Source organism: Cynocephalus volans, chromosome 5 (genome assembly GCF_027409185.1).
Source record: "Cynocephalus volans isolate mCynVol1 chromosome 5, mCynVol1.pri, whole genome shotgun sequence".
In the NCBI taxonomy this organism is placed as follows: Eukaryota; Metazoa; Chordata; class Mammalia; order Dermoptera; family Cynocephalidae; genus Cynocephalus; species Cynocephalus volans.
In genome coordinates this window covers 44,954,838-44,972,648 of record NC_084464.1, presented here as the reverse complement: position 1 = coordinate 44,972,648, position 17,811 = coordinate 44,954,838, and the positions used below count along the sequence as shown (strand labels likewise).

Here is a 17,811-nt window from a genome sequence, read left to right as displayed (position 1 = left end):
TCTTCCAGGCGGAAGAGGCGGGGTAATCTAGGAGAAGAGCTTCCGGAAACTGCTTCAGCGCGGGGCGAGTCGACTTGAGTCTGGCTTGGGTGTCACAACTTCCGGTGCGGTCTTTCCTTACAGTCCGTAAAATTCAAGGGTACAAGAGCAGCGAAGGTTCCGGGGCGAGATTGTGCTTGAGACTTCCACATTCTTATTTGCACTGGGGTGGAGTGGTTAGAACCGAAAAGGGAAGGGTATAGTCAAACAATTTAACTAAAATATCTGGGATCAATTTCGCAATGTGCAAGACAAGCTGGTACTTGTAGTTCCACTCCGGGAAACAGACTCGCCAGGACTGTCAGCTGCCGGAAGTGAGGCTGCGGGGAATGGCCGCCGCTGCGACCATGGCGACCGCCGCCCGGGAGCTGGTGTTGCGGGCTGGGGCCTCAGATATCGAGGAGGAGGAGGGCCCCCTGGTGAGAGCTCGGGGCTATTTCTTCTCGATAGTCTTGTTCGGTCGTTCTCGCGTCAGAAAGGCCTGGGCTGGGTTTAGACATAAGAGTGGGAGCTCGGTTGCTACTGGTGATGCTATCTGTTTGGCTCCCCATCCCCTTCCCTGGGATCTGACCTGAGCCTGAGCGGGGACTAGAATGGCTGAAACTCAGGTTCCGGGGGCAAAATTTCAACGCCCCCCGCCCCCCACCCAGCATTTTCGGTTGAACAATGCAATGTAAAGGTTAAGAACATCGCTTCTGAGCCACACCACCTAGGTTCTAATTCCAGCTCTGACACTTACACGCTTTGTGTCCTTGGGCAAGTTAACCAGCTTCTCTGTGCCATCGCTTTCCACACCTATAAGTTGACGGTAATAAGACCTACCCTATAGTTTGTCGTCAGGATTAGATGAATGACTATGTGTAAGATGGCACCAGGCATGTAGAAAAACATTATGTGTTAGCTGACATTTTTAGTAGGTCTGGGGTTCCTCAGAGGTGTACTGATAGAACACCTGAGATAGCAGGAGTCCGAGGGTCCTACATTCAACTTCAAGTTCTGCTCTGTCCCCCGCAATTCTTAATTTCCTCATTTGGACACCTCCACCGTCTTTATGGATTGCCTGACTCCTTGTCATATTCCCTACCCATCAGCCCGAAGTCGTGGACTGTGTACAATGTGAAACTCTTAGAATATTTTGACTCAGTGCCTATGACTCCCCAGTAAAAGCTCCCCCACCCTCACTTGAAGGATTGGGGATATACAATTATATTTTGTTCTTTCCCTCCCTCCTTGTACCTCTCCAGGGGGGTGGTCCTGGGCTCCAAGAGCCACTGCAACTTGGGGAGTTGGATATCACCTCTGATGAATTCATCCTGGATGAAGTGGATGGTAAGTGAAGGCGCGGTGTGGGTGCAGAGTACCTGTGATCTGAGAGGCATGGAGTCTGGAAGGAATAAGGCAGAGACTGGTGTGCAGATGCTCAGTGTGAGGAAAGGGAGCTGTGGAGCTGGACTCTTATGATAAACTTCTATTTTCAGTTCATATTCAGGCAAATCTGGAGGACGAGTTAGTAAAGGAAGCGCTTAAAACGGTGAGGCTTTCCACTGTACTCATCTGCCCCTCCGCCCACCCTCCTCCCTAAGGAAAAAAAAACAGTCTCTTGTAATATCACCCTGGTCTCTTACCCTTTAGCCTTTCACTGATTATTTTCCAGTGTCCCTTCACTGTGACTTTCTCCTAACCTGTCATCTTTATGTTCTCTCAGGGTGTGGATCTCCGTCACTATTCAAAGCAGGTTGAGCTGGAGCTACAGCAGATTGAGCAGAAATCCATTCGGGATTGTATCCTCCAGCAGACGGAAGGGATGTGGGGTTTTTGTGGGGTGTGGTGTTGGCACCCCAGCTGGGGCTGATGTTTCTTTGAGGTTTCTGTCACTTCGGGGAGAAATTGGAGAGGTTCTTCAGGTTTAAGGATTTCCATTTTCATCTTGAGGCCCCTTAACTTTTTGTGAGTTAGATATTCAAGAGAGTGAGAATATAGCATCTCTGCACAATCAGATCACAGCCTGTGATGCTGTCCTGGAGGTTAGTAACCATGACCTGTGTCCCCAAATAACTCTGAAACAGATCACAACCTCTGGTGCCATTATTTAGGTCATCAGCCTCATGTGGGGACAGGTCAGGGTCACTTTCAGGATGACCTCAGCAGCCTGTTTTGTTGTTACTGTCATAACTCATGTTATTTCCTGGCGATCTTTGGGGTACCTCCTCATCTGCCACCCTCAGGAGCTGGTAGATCCAGGCAAGTTCACCAAGAGACTTAGCTGGTCCACTTGTCCCCTGTCAACCTTGTGACACTCCAGCAACATCTTCTACCCTCCCCCCAGCGCATGGAGCAGATGTTGGGAGCTTTTCAGAGTGACCTCAGCTCCATCAGCTCTGAGATCCGGATACTGCAGGAACAGTCAGGAGCCATGAACATTCGACTTCGAAACCGCCAGGCTGTTCGGGGGAAACTTGGGGAGCTGGTTGATGGTCTGGTGGTGCCCTCTGCTCTGGTTACGTGAGTCAGTCATTTTAAGGATCACAGTGTACACAGCAGGTAGATGGACTGGGGTGACCTACCCTATTTACCACATGGGTCTCCTGGCTCCACATCATCAGGTTCCTTCCAGAAATTAATGTAGGTTGACAACCATTTCTAACCTTGATGCATGCTTTAGGCATCAAAGATTAGGAATTATCCAAGGTCAGGTGTGTAGTGAGGGGGTCCAAGGCTTATGTGGAGGGAGAGGTCCAAAAATAGAAAACTTCATATATATATCCTACCTATATGGTACAGTGTAAGAAGGTAGAGTTGACAGAGGTTGGATATAAAGGGTGAGATTTGGGTCTGATTTAGGGATGTCTGGGTCTCCCTTCTAACCCATCCCACCCCTCCCTGTTACCCAGGGCAATTCTGGAGGCTCCTGTGACAGAGTCCAGGTTCCTGGAGCAGCTGCAGGAGCTGGATGCCAAGGCAGCAGCAGTTAGAGAACAGGAAGCTAGAGGCACAGCTGCCTGTGCAGATGTCAGAGGAGTGCTCGACCGGCTCCGGGTCAAGGTGGGGGTGGATACCCCAGAGACTACTAGAACTGGCTTCCCCAAGACTTATACCCTGGATTTCCCTGGCAGAGGTCATTGTAGCCTGTCCCCTAAAACTTCACCCTACCTTTTCCCAGCAGAGCTAATTCTAGCCTCTCTGGGTTTCCCTGAAGATCTTAAGAAGTGCCAAAGAGGTATTCTCCACCTTTCCTCCTGTGTTTAGCATTTGTCACTTCCCCCACTTCCTTCCATACAGTAAAAGGGTTGCAGCTTCATGCCCTGTGTTTGGTTCACGACATCTAGGCAGTGACGAAGATTAGAGAGTTCATCCTCCAGAAGATTTATTCCTTCAGAAAACCAATGACCAACTATCAGATCCCTCAGACGGCCCTGCTGAAGTACAGGTTACCACCCAAAGGAAGGGCACGGGATGGCCTCTGATCTTTTGAAGAGCTCCGAGTAGGTGTCTGGTTTCTTGGGCAGACAGGAAGACTGACTTGTTCCTGGATCCCCTTCCCCAGATTCTTCTATCAGTTCCTGCTGGGCAATGAACGAGCAACAGCAAAGGAGATCAGGGATGAATACGTGGAGACGCTGAGCAAGATCTATCTGTCTTACTACCGCTCTTATCTGGGGCGACTCATGAAGGTGCAGGTGAGGCCAAGGAGGGAGAGGCATTCCTGAGCACTTGGACTGGGAGAGGTGACATCCCTGGGTAAGGAGGGACAGGAATTTTTTATTGCACTGTGGGAAGAGATGATACCAGTTCTCTTTTCTATTTTCTCTAGTATGAGGAAGTTGCTGAGAAAGATGATCTTATGGGCATGGAAGATACAGCAAAGAAAGATATCCTAGAACTGGGAACCCCTTGTGCCAGACCTTGAGAGTGGGAGGACTTCTGGCTCCAGCCTCCAAGGCACAGCTTCTTACCTTTTTCTGTGGGATCATAACCTTTGAGAATGTGATGAAGACTGTGGCCTCCCTCCCCAGGAAAATGCACATATCATTTTGATATATAGTTTTGCATGTGATTTCAGGGCCTGTAGAGATTCCCTGAAGTCACTCACAGATGTCAGGTTAAGTGGGATGGATAAGAGGGATGTCTAGGCTATGACTGGCTTCTTGGGATCCCTGGAGATAACAAGTGTTTGGGCCCAGTTGTGGTCTCATCGTTTTCCCTGACTCTGACCTGTCTCACGATTCTTCTCAAAGCCATCCCTCCGAAGCAGGAATACCATCTTCACCCTGGGCACCCGTGGCTCTGTCATCTCCCCCACTGAACTTGAGGCGCCCATCCTGGTGCCACACACAGCCCAGCGGGGAGAGCAGAGGGTATGAGGAAGAACAAGTTACAGTCATGAAGGGGACTAAGCACAGAGAAAGGGAAGGCCAGACCTCAGGGCAAAGCTTCCCAGCCTGCAGGCCCCTGTATCAAATCCCCTTAGAACTGAGAGTGGCCTTCTCTGATCGCTCTAGCCTGCTGTGATGGGAAAAGGAGTGGGAACCGTTGACCTAAGGGCATGCATGGGGAGAGGTTGGCTGAGGGGAATGACTGTCATGAGGCAGGTGTTGAGGTGGCTGCAACAGCAGGTGTAATGGGCTCTTCCTCTGGTGCTCCTTGTGTTCCCTCACCTTTTCAGCACCCATTCAGGATGCCCTTTCACAGCCTGGACTTAGGTTGGATGGGAAAGTTTTTCTGAGCTCTATTACCCAAATTTGCTGATTTTTTCCAACCATATCTATGGAGAGTCAGTTTTGGAGTTCATTCTTCTGTCTCCTTTACCCTTTCCCTCATAGTATCCATTTGAGGCCCTCTTCCGCAGCCAGCACTATGCCCTCCTAGACAATTCCTGCCGTGAATATCTTTTCATCTGTGAATTTTTTGTTGTGTCTGGCCCAGCTGCGCATGACCTATTCCATGCTGTCATGGGCCGTACGCTCAACATGACCCTGGTAAGATACCTATTTCTTGTATTCTTAAACCTCTTTATCCTCAGTCCTCATCAGTACCATTGTGGGGTCACAACCCCTGTAGTACTGAAACCAGGATCCCCTCATTCTGAAATCTCTAAGCCTGTACTCACAGTGTGATTCCCCATGAAAACCTCAAAACTTGGGGTCCCTGAGACTACCCCTACTGCTGATTCACACCCAGGCAATAGTACCTGAAAACTGAGGGGCCCATGAACCTTGGTGCTCTAACCCCTGACCCAGGCTCAGTCCTGAATTCTGCTGTGATAGGGTTTTGATCTTGGAGCCTGGTGAGCAAAACAGTGGGACCATCCGAGTGGCAGTGGACAGAAAAGGAGGGACATTTCCCTTTTAGGTTTCTCCAGCCCTGTGCCTCATCTTCAGAGAAACACATGCATTTGTCCATAGCTACTGGGAGTGACAAACTAACAAACATTCTCTTCCAATCCTCTGCTTGTCCCTAAATCACAGAAACACCTGGAGTCCTACTTAGTTGACTGCTACGATGCCATTGCTGTTTTTCTGTGTATCCACATTGTTCTCAGATTCCGCAACATTGCAGCAAAGAGGGATGTTCCTGCCCTGGACAGGTCACTGAATTCTGATCTTTAATGCCCTGCAGGCCTTGAACACTTGATCTTACACAACTCCTCCCTGACCCCTGGGTTCCTACTGGCTGATATCATTGGCCTTTATTCCCATTCATCATGTTTGGAAGCAGTACTGCTGCTTTCTTTTTTTTTTAAAAGATGACCGGTAAGGGGATCTTAACCCTTGACTTGGTGTTGTCAGCACCACGCTCAGCCAGTGAGTGAACCGGTCATCCCTATATAGGATCCGAACCCGTGGCCTTGGTGTTATCAACACCACACTCTCCTGAGTGAGCTACAGGCCGGCCCTGTACTGCTGCTTTCTGACCCACCTTTCACACCCCATCCCCACCAGCCACTGACCATGAACCTGAAGGATGCCCCACTGCCTCCAAACACCTCCACACCCCCAGCATTTTTTGCCAGCTGACCTCTGATTCTGATTAAGCCCACAGGTACTGGGAACAGGTGCTTGCTTTGCTGTGGCCACGGTTTGAGCTGATCCTGGAAATGAATGTCGAGAGTGTCCGAAACACTGACCCTCAGCGCCTTGGGGGGCTGGATACTCGGCCCCACTATGTGAGTGAGAGCGAGAGTAACAAAGGGGTCCTTGAAAGGCAGTGCTCTAAACTTCACTGTCGAGGTTGGCCAAGGTCACAGTTGTGTCGAGGGCTATACTATACTATGTGAAGGGCAGTCGAGGAGTGTGGTCAGACTCATGGTGGGTCGGGTCCTGTTGGTAGGAGGGATTGGAGGCAGGAGTCACATATAGGTTGATTGGCCATGGAATTTGGGAGGTTGTGTTGGTTGGGTCAGGGGCTTGATGTGCCTTTTCTTCCCACTCTCTTTCTCCTAGATCACACGCCGATATGCAGAGTTCTCCTCTGCTCTTGTCAGCATCAATCAGACAATTCCCAATGAACGGACGATGCAGCGGCTGGGACAGCTACAGGTGAGGGTAGGGCTGGAGAGACTTCCCAGCAGCAAGGCTCTGCTGTGGGAGGAGCATAAAGAGGGTCCTTGCTTTCTCATGTCACTTCTTCCTTTCGGCTTTTTCAGGTGGAGGTAGAGAATTTTGTCCTCCGAGTGGCAGCTGAATTCTCCTCAAGGAAGGAGCAGCTTGTGTTTCTGATCAATAACTATGACATGATGCTGGGAGTGCTGATGGTAATAGATGCTCCTTCTCCCTGTTTCCCTACCCAGATAATTCAGTTTTCCCCACTGCTCTGTTAGCTCTATGAGGGCAGAGATTATGTCTGTCTTTTTCAGTGTTTTACTCTTGGAGTCTGGCACAGTGTTTGACTAAGCGTAGTAAACATGGAATGAAGGGGACTGCTCTCCCCCAAATTGACATTTCCTTTTGTCTTCCCTTAGGAGCGGGCTGCAGATGACAGCAAAGAGGTTGAGAGTTTCCAGCAGCTGCTCAATGCTCGAACACAGGTAGGGCTATGGGGAAAAGGGAAGGGACAGTCTTGTGTGCTGTTTTTAGTTTTGTGCCTGTGTGTAGGGGGTGGCATAGGAACTCACGTACACAAAATTGGAATTATTGTAACTGTTGGTTTGCAACATGGTGTCATTATTGGTCTATTTTATTTTATTTTATTTTTAAATGATATGAATGCTATGAACTCACCACACAATCCAAGAACTAGCACCCTGGCAAAAATCAACATCAAATTATGAATTCCTCCTCATCCCATGCCCCTGCCTCTTGTGGAGAGGCACCCGTTGACCTAAATGTTGTGTTTATCATGCTCTTGCTTTAAAAATATAGCTATATGTATGCCAAAACAATAATTAGTTCTGTTTTTGAGTATTGTAAAAATAGAATCATAGGGTTTTTTCATGCATAATTTTTCTAATGTCATGTTATTGCATATAGCTGTAGCTTATTCTTTTCCACACATATATAATGTTACATTGTGTGACATGCATATTCTTCTCTAAGTGGACATTTGGATTGTTTCCAGTTTTTTGCTGCTGTGAGCATCGTTTGATGAACAATCATGTCTTAGCACAAACGGATGCTGATAAGCTTTATCGAAATTTTCTCTTCGGTAGATCTACCTAGCACAGTAGGCTTACTGCTTATAGGGTATGCCAGTATTCAACTTTATGAGACAATGCCAAATTGTTTTCCTTAGTATTTGTGTCAATTAATTCCTTACCAGCAGCAGGTAAGAATTCTCACCAAGCCACATTTTTTCCAACACGTGGTATTATCAGACTTTCTTTGCCATTTTGGTAGGTATCTCACTGGGGTCTTGATTTGTATTTTCCCGATTACTAATGAGATCGAGCATCATTGACATGTTTAGTAGCCTTACGAATTTTTCTTTTCTGTTAAATATCTGTCATAGCACATAACATTTGACCTTCTTAAATTGAGTTGCTTGTGATTTTGTTTTTGACTTATGAGAGTTCTTTATATAGTCTACTTACTAATTTTTGTTGATTATATAGATTGCAGATATAGTTCAGTATGTGTCTTTTTACTTTATTGTGAGGTTTTTTTTTTGTGTGTGTACGTGAACTGTATTAGTTCTGAGCTCCCTGCCGCCTCTCCACCCATGGCTGAACAGAGCAGCTATGTTGCCTTTTGATGAACAGAAATTCTTGATTTTAATATGGTTGAAATTATCAGTCTTTTCTTTATTTTTGTGTCATGTTTAAGATATTCCTTATTATCACAAGGTCAGAAAAATACTATACTACATTTTCTTCTTAATATTGTAGAATTTTGTTTTTACTTTTAAGTCCTGAATTTACCTGGTATTAATTTTTGTGTATGACGTGAGGTAGGAATGTAGTTTAATTTTTCTGTATGGGTAATGATTGGCCCAGAGCCATTTATAGAAAATCCCTTTCTTAGACAGCAGTCTTATAGCACCAAGGTCACGGGTTCGGATCCCCATACTGGCCAGCTGCAAAAAAAAGAAAAAGAAAATCTCCCTTTCTTTCCACACTTGATCTGCAGTGCTGTCTCTGTCATATAGTTAAACTCCGCAAAGATGTGTGTCTTGCCTTTATTCGTTGCATTGATCAATTTGGTTATCCCTGCCATACAGTTTTAGTTATGCTTTATGGGGCAAGTTCTTCTACCTTCTTTTTCATCAGTGTCTTGACTGTTATTGGCTTTTGATTTTCCATTTAAATTTTACAATCAGTTTGTAAGTTTTCACATTAAAAAAAAAACTGAGGATTTTGATTAGAATTACATTGTCTGTAGATCACTTTGGAAGAATTGACACTTTATGATTTTGTCGTTTTTTTTTTTTTTTTTTTTTTTTTTTGTGACCGGCACTCAGCCAGTGAGTGCACTGGTCAGTCCTATATAGGATCCGAACCCGCGGCGGGAGGGTCGCCGCGCTCCCAGCGCAGCACTCTACCAAGTGCGCCACGGGCTCGGCCCAACACTTTATGATTTTGAAACTTCCTACCCATGAACATGGATTCCCTTTTCATTTTTATTTATTTATTTATTTATTTTTAAATTAATTAATTTCTTTTTAAAGATGCCTTGGTGTTGTCAGCACCATGCTCTCCCAAGTGAGCAAACCAGCCATCCCCATATGGGGATCCAAACCCATGGCCTTGGTGTTATCAGCACCACACTCTCCCAAGTGAGCCACAGGCTTTCCCATCCCCTTTTCATTTTTAAAGACAGTCTTTGATGTCTTTTGATAAACTTCTATAATTTTAAGCACTAAGACATTTCAAGTCTTTTGTTAGATTTATTCTTAAGTAGAAGTAATACATACATTTAGTCCTACTAGGAATAAATAAATCCTTTCTAATCCTTTGTCTTTAATTTCTTATGTCTTTGATCTCTTACTGTACTGGCTAGAACATCCAGGATAATATTGAACAGTTGAATAAAAGGGTGATAGTGAGGACTGTTTTTCTATTCCTGATTTTAAAAGGAATGCTTTCATCATTTCCCCATTAAGAGTAATATTGCTCTTAATGTTGTAGGGTTTTTTTTGGTAGATACCCTTTATCAGCTTAAGATAATTTCTTTCAATCTCTGTTATGTTAAAAGTTAATATTATGGTTATTACTATTAGGAATAAGTCTGTATTTATTAGGAATAATAAATCTAGGAATAATTACTACATTTTTTCTCTTTGTTTGGACTTTCTACTCTCTTTTTTTTTTAACTTGTCCTTTAAATGAAACATTGTTACCTAAATGTTTTCTTGTTTGAACTGGTGTATAGAAGTGCTGTTGACTTTTGTATATTAATCATATATCTAGCCACCTTCCTAAATTATTATTTCTATTAATATTTTTGGAGAGGTGTGTGTGTGTATTTCCATATAAACATTTATCATCTGTGAATTATGGCAGTTTTACTTCGTCCTTTTTGATCCATATGTCTTTGATTTCTTGTGTCTTTAATCTCTTACTATATTGGCTAGCACCTCCAGAACAATGTTGAATACTTAAGTAGAAGTGGTGATAGTAAGAACCCTTTTCCTAATTTTAAAAAGAATGATGTCATTTTCCCATTAAGAGTAACATTGCTGTAGGTTTTTCTGGATACTCTTTATCAGGTTAAGGAATTCCTTTCAATCCCTAGTATGCTAGGAGTTATTATTTTTTAAAATCATGAATGGATATTGAATTTTTAGTCAAAAATAGTTACTTTTTTAGGCCGGCCCGTGGCTCACTCGGTAGAGTGCGGTGCTGATAACACCAAGGCCACGGGTTCGGATCCTATATACGGATGGCCGGTTTGCTCACTGGCTGAGCATGGTGCCGACAACACCAAGCCAAGGGTTGAGATCCCCTTACCGGTCATCTTTAAAAAAAAAAAAAAAAAAAAAAAGTTACTTTTTGTGGACCTGTTGAGATGATCATATATTTTTTCTCTTTTTTATCTGCTATATGGTCTGTGGCATTTTAGATTTTTAGATTGTTAAACCACACTGGATTTGATTTGCTAATTTGTTTAGAATTTTTGCTTCTCTGTACATGGGTGACATTGGCCTATGATCTTCCTTTCTTGTACTGCCCTTATGTGGTTACAGTACCAAAGTCATACTGAATCCATAGGAGGTGGGAAGAGAGTATTCCTTCTTTTTCTTTATTCTGAAAGAGTTTAAGATTGAAACAATCTCTTCCTTGAAAGGTTCATAGAACTTGGCAGCGAAAGCATCTGGGAAGATTTAAAACTGTAAAATTTCCTCTAAGTACTACTTTTATTGCATTCTATAGGTTTGAATATGTAGCATTATTATTATTGTTGTTCGGTTCTAATAATTTTTTTATGTTTTGAATATTTTGAATATTTTTTTCTTTGGTCCATGAGGTTTTTCCTCTTTTTTTTGCTGGCTTGTGCAGGAATCAAACCTCAGACTTTGGTGTTACCATCATTTCTAATCAGCCAGCTGGCAGAATATTTTAAATTTTCCAAATGTAGTTTCCTTAATTATCTTTTTGTTATTAATATCTAACTTAGTTGAATTTTGAATGGAGAATGTGGTCTTTTTGGTACTGATTCTTTGAAATTTGTTTAGTCTTCTTGTGGCCTAGTACATGATCAACTTTTGTAAATGTTTCATGTATGTTTGTATTCTTTAATTGTCATTTGCGGAGGTCAGGCTTCTTAATTGTGTTATTCACATCATCTGTATTTTTACTGACTATTTTTTTGTCTATTTGACTCACCAATATTTGAGGGAGATGTATTGAAACCCATAGATTTGTCACTTTGTCTCTTTGCTTTACATAGTTTCAGCTTATTTTATTTAAATTCTTAAACATTTTAGAACTGTGAGATCTTACTGTAACTTAAAGCATTTGTCATTATATAATGACCCTCTTTAGCCCTAATGCTTTTTTTTTGTCTTAAAGCCTATTATGTCTGGTATTAACATAGCTCTGCCAGCTTTGTTTTTTGTTTGTTTGTTTGTTTTTTTGGTGGCTGGCTGGTATGGGGATCCAAACCCCATGACCTTGGTGTTATAAGGCTGAGCTTTAACCAACTGAGCTAACAGCCCTTGCCAGCTTTATTTTGGTTAATATTTGCCTGTTAAATTTATTTCCATTTTTTGTACTTTCAGCTTGTTTATGTTTTCACATTTTTAGTGTCTTTTGTAAATATATATAGCTGGAGTTTAAAAAAAATCCAATTGGAGTATTTCTGCCTTCTAATTTATGATTTTTTTTGTGTGTGTGACCGGTAAGGGGATCGCAACCCTTGGCGTGGTGTCGCCCACACCGTGCTCAGCCAGTGAGCACACCGGCCATTCCTATATAGGATCTGAACCCGCAGCGGGAGCGCCTTTGCGCTCCCAAGCGCTGCACTCTCCCGAGTGCGCCATGGGGCCGGCCCCTAATTTATGATTTTAATCCATTTATGTTACTGTGTTTAATGTTACATTTGGACTTTTTTCTACCATCTTTAATTTTCTGTTTGTCTGTGTCTTCTGTCTTTGCCTCTCTGTTTTTTTTCTCTAATTGTTTGGATTTTGTACTTGATTCTGTTAGGATTTGTCCTTTACAATTTACCTTGCATATTCAGTGTTCAGCTTGACACCTAAGCATAATATATAACCACTCTCTTGAACAACATGTGGACTTTAAAACATTTTAAATGTTTTGATGCTTCAATCACCCCTCTTTGGCCTTCCGTGCTAATTATTGGCCAGCATTTTATTTCTGTCCTATTTTTAATTGTTCCTGTTTTATAGTGATTATACTTATTTGGATTTCCATGTATATTTTCCAGTTTTTTTGCATACCATTCCTTCTTAAAACTCACACATTCTCTTTTTGAAGTTCCTTTGATGAAAGTTGCTGGTAGTAAACTTTGTTTTTGTTTTTATATAAATGTCTTGGGGGCTGGCGAGTCAGATGACTAGAGCGTGGTGCTGGTAACACCAAGGTCCAGGGTTTGATCCCTATACAGCCAGCTGCCAATAAATAAATAAATGAATGAATGAGTGAATGAATGTCTTTATTTCATCTTGTTAGGGAAAGAAATTTGCTGGCTTACTGTCAAATTCTAAGAGTTATTTTCTCTCAGCACTTAGAAGATCATTTTCCTTTGCCTTCTGGCCTAAAGTGTTACTGTGAAGAGGTCTGCTGTTCTAATTTTTGTTTCTTTAAAGACAGTCTGTTGTCTCTGACTGCTTTTACAGATCTTCTCTTTTTTCTTTGGTATTTTAGTTTTTCTGCAATATGTCTAGATATGTGGATTTCTCTTTATTCATCTTGCTTGGTATCTTGCTGTGTTTCCTGGGTCTTTGCATTTATGTTTTTCATTAACTCAGAAGAAATCGTCGAATTTTTTAAAATGTTGCTTCTTGATTCTTTCTTCTCTCTTCCTGAGAATCCAATTAGCTGTAGGTTAGACTTTCCCATTCTATATTCCCTTTTTGTAAACATGGAATTAGATGAGAAAGGTAACAATTGTCCTCACCTGAACAGTTAGATGAGCAGAGGGAACATCAGCTCCTCTTCAGAAATGCTGTTCTCTAGATTCTCTGATCTCACAAAGATGCACTTAACAAATGGACTCTGTTAAAAGCAGCTGAGGTGCCCTGGGATTTGCCAGGTGTGGGGAGCCAGCTGCCATCACCGCTCCCTATCCTTTTTTGGTTGGCTACTGCTTGATAGTATGTGGGACAAATTGTTAGCCCAAACCTAGTGCACTGTTTCCCTCTGGTCACTCCTCTGCTATCAAAGTGTTCTCTTTTTTCAGAGATGAGATCTGAATCTATGCCCAGCTCTAAGGCCATGTTAGCATGCTGGCCAGTGTGCTATATTCTTGTTGGAGATGAACTGTAGCACCAGAGCCCATTCTTCCTTGTCAGTCTTGACCCAAAGATGTCACCATTCCTAGTTATTTGTCACCACATAATTGGTGTTGATTGGAAACTTTCTGAAATGGGGCAGAACTGCTTGACTGTCTTTTTCCATGTAATTTAAGCATAGTAATATAAATACAGTAATAGTTGGGGGGAAAAAAAAAAACCACAAAGTGTTCTCTTTTGCTGAATAGAAAGCTTAAAGAAAGTTTGTCTAAGTCAAGACCAGTGCTGTCTGTAGAAATGTAATCCAAGCCACAAATGTGAACCACTTAAGTAATTTTAAATTTTCTAGTTGCTACATTAAGTGAGAAGAAACAGGTGAAATGAATTAAAAAATATATTTTGTTTAAATGAGTACATCCAAAGTATTATTACTTCAACATATAATCAATAAAAAATTAGTAATGATATATTTAAAAATGTTTCCAAATATGAAGTCTCTGAAGTTTGGTGTGTATTTTATGCTTACAGCACATTTCAGTTTGGACTAGCCCTGTGTTAAGTAATCAGTAAATAGCTACATGTGACTCATGGCTACCATGTTAGACAGTGCAGGTCATCACGGTTAGCTCAACTTTCCTTTGCAGTCCACTTTCTGTGCCCAACACTGTTACTTTAAGAGTGTGTGTGTGTTATTGCATTTAGATAACTGTGATAGGTTGAATTTGGTTATTTAATGTCTGTCCAAAATCACATCACAAATAAACAAAGATGCCTTGATTATAGAAAGATCCTTTCTTGAATCAAGTCTCCCTAGTCTCATATTAGTTACGTGACAACCCTCAAGGAATGTAAGTGGATTTTGGCGGGGAAGAGTAGAAAAGATACAAGTAATTTATTTTTATTTTATTTTATTTTATTTTATTTATTTATTTTTTTAAAAGATGACCGGTAAGGGGATCTTAACCCTTGACTTGGTGTTGTGAGCACCACGCTCAGCCAGTGAGTGAACCGGCCATCCGTATATGGGATCCGAACCCGGGGCCTTGGTGTTCTCAGCACCACACTCTCCCAAGTGAGCCACGGGCCGGCCCTAAGTAATTTATTTTTAAACAGAATAATAGTTTCACTTTCATCTTAACAGATCTTACTGTCTGGTTTGAGTTTTCTTGTTTTGTTTTGTTTTCTGTTTTAATTTCCTTCTTCCATTTTTTAAAAATTTAACTTTCTATGGTGGAAAATGTCAAATGTACATGCTTGTAGAGAGAAGAGCAGTACTACTACTGATCCTCAGCCAATAACAATTCACAGCGTGTTTCATCTGTACCAACACCCATTGCTCATCCTGCTCTTGTGTCCCCCAGTTATTGTGAATTTTGTGTGTGTGTGTGGCTGGCCACAGGGATTGAACCCTGGACCCTGGTGTTATCAGCATCACACTTTAACCAACTGAGCTAACCAGCCAGCTTTATTGGGAATTAAATCTTATACATCATTATTACTTCATCTGTATCAGAATGTGTTTTAAAACCACAATACGTTATCAAACTCAAAAAATGTTGTAATTTAAAATAGCTAGTATTCACGTTTCCCCAGTTATCTCATAAATGATTTTTTATGGTTCAAATCAGGATCCATATAAGGTCCATACATATGTCTTTTCTAAATTTATTGATTTCCCTTCTATCTTTGTCCCCCCTTCTCCATAACTTATTTGTGGAAGAAACAGTCATTGAGTCATTTGTCATGTATAATGACATATAGTCTAGATTTTGCTGACTGCATTCCATGATGTGGCTAAACTGTTCCTCAGTCTGCTATATTTCCCATAAATGTGTAGTTATACGGAAAGGCTTGATCAGATTTCAAGTAGATTTTTTCTTTTACAAGAATATTTGAGGGCTGGCCGGTTAGCTTAGATGGTTAGAGCACAGTGTTGTAACACCAACGTCAAGGGTTCAGATCCCCTTACAGGCCATCCAGCCAAAAAAAAAAAAAAAAAAAAAGAATATTTGAGAGGTAGTGGAGTGTACTTCCATGAGGGAACACATAATGTCTTCTTGGCTTTATTTTTGTGATGTCAGTAGCCATCAATGACCACTGCCTAGATCCTTTAATTAGATTTATATGTCTGTTACTGTCTCAAAAATTTCCATCTCTTGGGGCCGGCCCGTGGGTCACTCAGGAGAGTGTGGTGCTAACACCAAGTCAAGGGTTAAGATCTCCTTACTGGTTATCTTTAAAAAAAAAAAAAATTTCCATCTCTTTATCTGTTGTGCCACATTCTGAGTCATTTATTCAGTTATAAATTCTTATTGTATCATTTTTCAGTTATATCTAATCTCCTGTTTAACCTGTTGACTTTTTAAAATTGGGTTTTTATTCCTAAAAAATTCCCAGTTTTAAAAAAAGTCTGTCCATTCCTTATTGTTCTTATTAATTGGTCATCTTTATGTCTACATCCTTAGCTTTAAACATTTCATACAAAAAATACAACTGCTGTGTATCTGACGATTCTAACAGCAGTCTTTGGAGGTCTAAGTCCATTGCTTATTGTGTCTGCTGACTCTTGTGGGAGCTTGCGTACTATGTGTCTGGTGATCTTTGAGTTTATTGCTTGATCTTAATTAGGGGGAGTTGTGTAGGCCTAAATTAGGATTGAGGATATTTTCCTCCGGAGAGGATTTGCCTCTGCTTTTGCAGTAGCTGAAATATGCCATCCATCTTGGTGCCCTGACCCCAATTTCTCATTGTTCTGCTCCTAGCTCAAGTTTACTTTAGTTTTTTGGTTTTGGGGTTTTTTTTTGGTGGTTGGCCGGTATGGGTATCCACACCCTTGACTTTGGTTCTTGGTGTCACAAGGCTGTGCTCTAACTACCTGAACTAACTGGCCAGCTTACTTTCGGTTTTTTTGAAGAGGGGGATCCTTAGAATCTCTACCTCTTGTGAGACCAGTGATGTCTTAAAGTGTATGACCTTCCCAGAGTTCCTATGAGTGTCCTAAGCACCTGGTCAGTCACGATTACAGAATTGGGAGAATCTGCTGACACCAGGACACCTGACTCTGTGTGTGTGTCTCTCTCTCCAGGAATTCATTGAAGAGTTGCTGTCTCCCCCTTTTGGGGGTCTAGTGGCATTTGTGAAGGAGGCTGAGGCTTTGATTGAGCGTGGACAGGCTGAGCGACTTCGAGGGGAAGAAGGTATGAGGATGGTGTGGTAGTGGTGGTATCAGTGGGCACATGAGTGGAAAAGAGAAACAATAGGATGCAGATTACATGGGGAAGGGGTAGAGCATAAAAGACTGGGTTGGGAGAACACCAGAAAAGAGGGATGTGATGGTGAGGATGGCTGCACCTTGAGAAGGACTTAGTTGGGTGGAAGATCACCCAGCCTAGTTCCTCTTTGACACTCTCTCTTTCCTCCTGCTGTCAGCCCGGGTAACTCAGCTAATCCGTGGATTTGGTAGTTCCTGGAAATCATCGGTGGAGTCTCTGAGTCAGGATGTAATGCGGAGTTTCACCAACTTCAGAAATGGAACCAGTATCATCCAGGTAGCCTGCATCTCCCAGCCCCCGCTCCCATCCCCTATCAATTATTTTCCCCCCTTTTCCCTGGGCTCAACGTCATCTAAGTGACCCTTGATCTTCACCTACCAGCTGTGCTTATAGTTCTGGATGAGCCCTAACCTGATTCCTAATCATCCTCAGCATCACTCTACATGACTTTCTCTACCAGGGAGCATTGACCCAGCTGATCCAGCTCTATCATCGCTTCCACCGGGTACTATCCCAACCCCAGCTCCGAGCCCTTCCTGCCCGGGCTGAGCTCATCAACATTCACCACCTTATGGTGGAACTCAAGAAGCACAAGCCCAACTTCTGATGTGCTGGGAGCTGCCCTGAGATCAGCCTGTCCTCTGCACCCCATTGCATACCCTTCTTCACCTGCGGTCCCCCTGCCAGTTTTCCTCTTGCCTCCCAGGCCCTTGATATGCCTTACCCTGTCTTCATTCCCAAGACCCTCCCTCAACAGGATAAGCTGGATCCCTTTGGCCTTCTAAATCTCCCAGTGTCTTCAGGTTTCCCAAGACTACTTCCCCCTGGACTTCCAAAATGACCTTTATCATTTTCCCAATTTTGTCACCCTCCTTCCCCACTCACACACCCAAGGGTCTTTTTTCCTCGTAGTAAAAACTTTCACTGCTTCCATCTCTGGTTTATTCAACACTTGTCACCATGTCCTTGTCACCTAGAATTGGTGACAAGGGGAGAGTGCCTCCAAGTCACTGATTTTTTTTTTTTTTTTTTTTTCACTCGAAGTTATTTTTCTGTAGCTTTTTGACCTAAGCTCTCAGCAACTTGAACACTAACCCATCACCTCCTGGCTTGAGAATTATTCTAAGGTCAGTCTGCAGAAAATAATAAATAA

At 42.5% G+C, this 17,811-nt stretch overlaps 1 protein-coding gene across 1 annotated transcript; it reads left to right on the top strand.

Annotated features, from left to right (window-relative positions):
* Nucleotides 1-173: 173 nt before the first annotated feature.
* Nucleotides 174-17,811, top strand: VPS52 (VPS52 subunit of GARP complex). Its single transcript, XM_063096645.1, has 20 exons — nt 174-458; nt 1,284-1,368; nt 1,518-1,570; nt 1,745-1,820; nt 1,996-2,063; nt 2,366-2,541; nt 2,931-3,081; nt 3,366-3,466; nt 3,584-3,716; nt 3,851-3,908; nt 4,261-4,394; nt 4,860-5,015; nt 5,505-5,623; nt 6,079-6,202; nt 6,480-6,575; nt 6,683-6,790; nt 6,998-7,063; nt 16,472-16,583; nt 16,816-16,934; nt 17,119-17,811. The coding sequence occupies exons 1-20, from the start codon at nt 369-371 to the stop codon at nt 17,263-17,265; spliced, it is 2,172 nt and encodes a 723-aa protein (XP_062952715.1). The 5' UTR covers nt 174-368; the 3' UTR covers nt 17,266-17,811.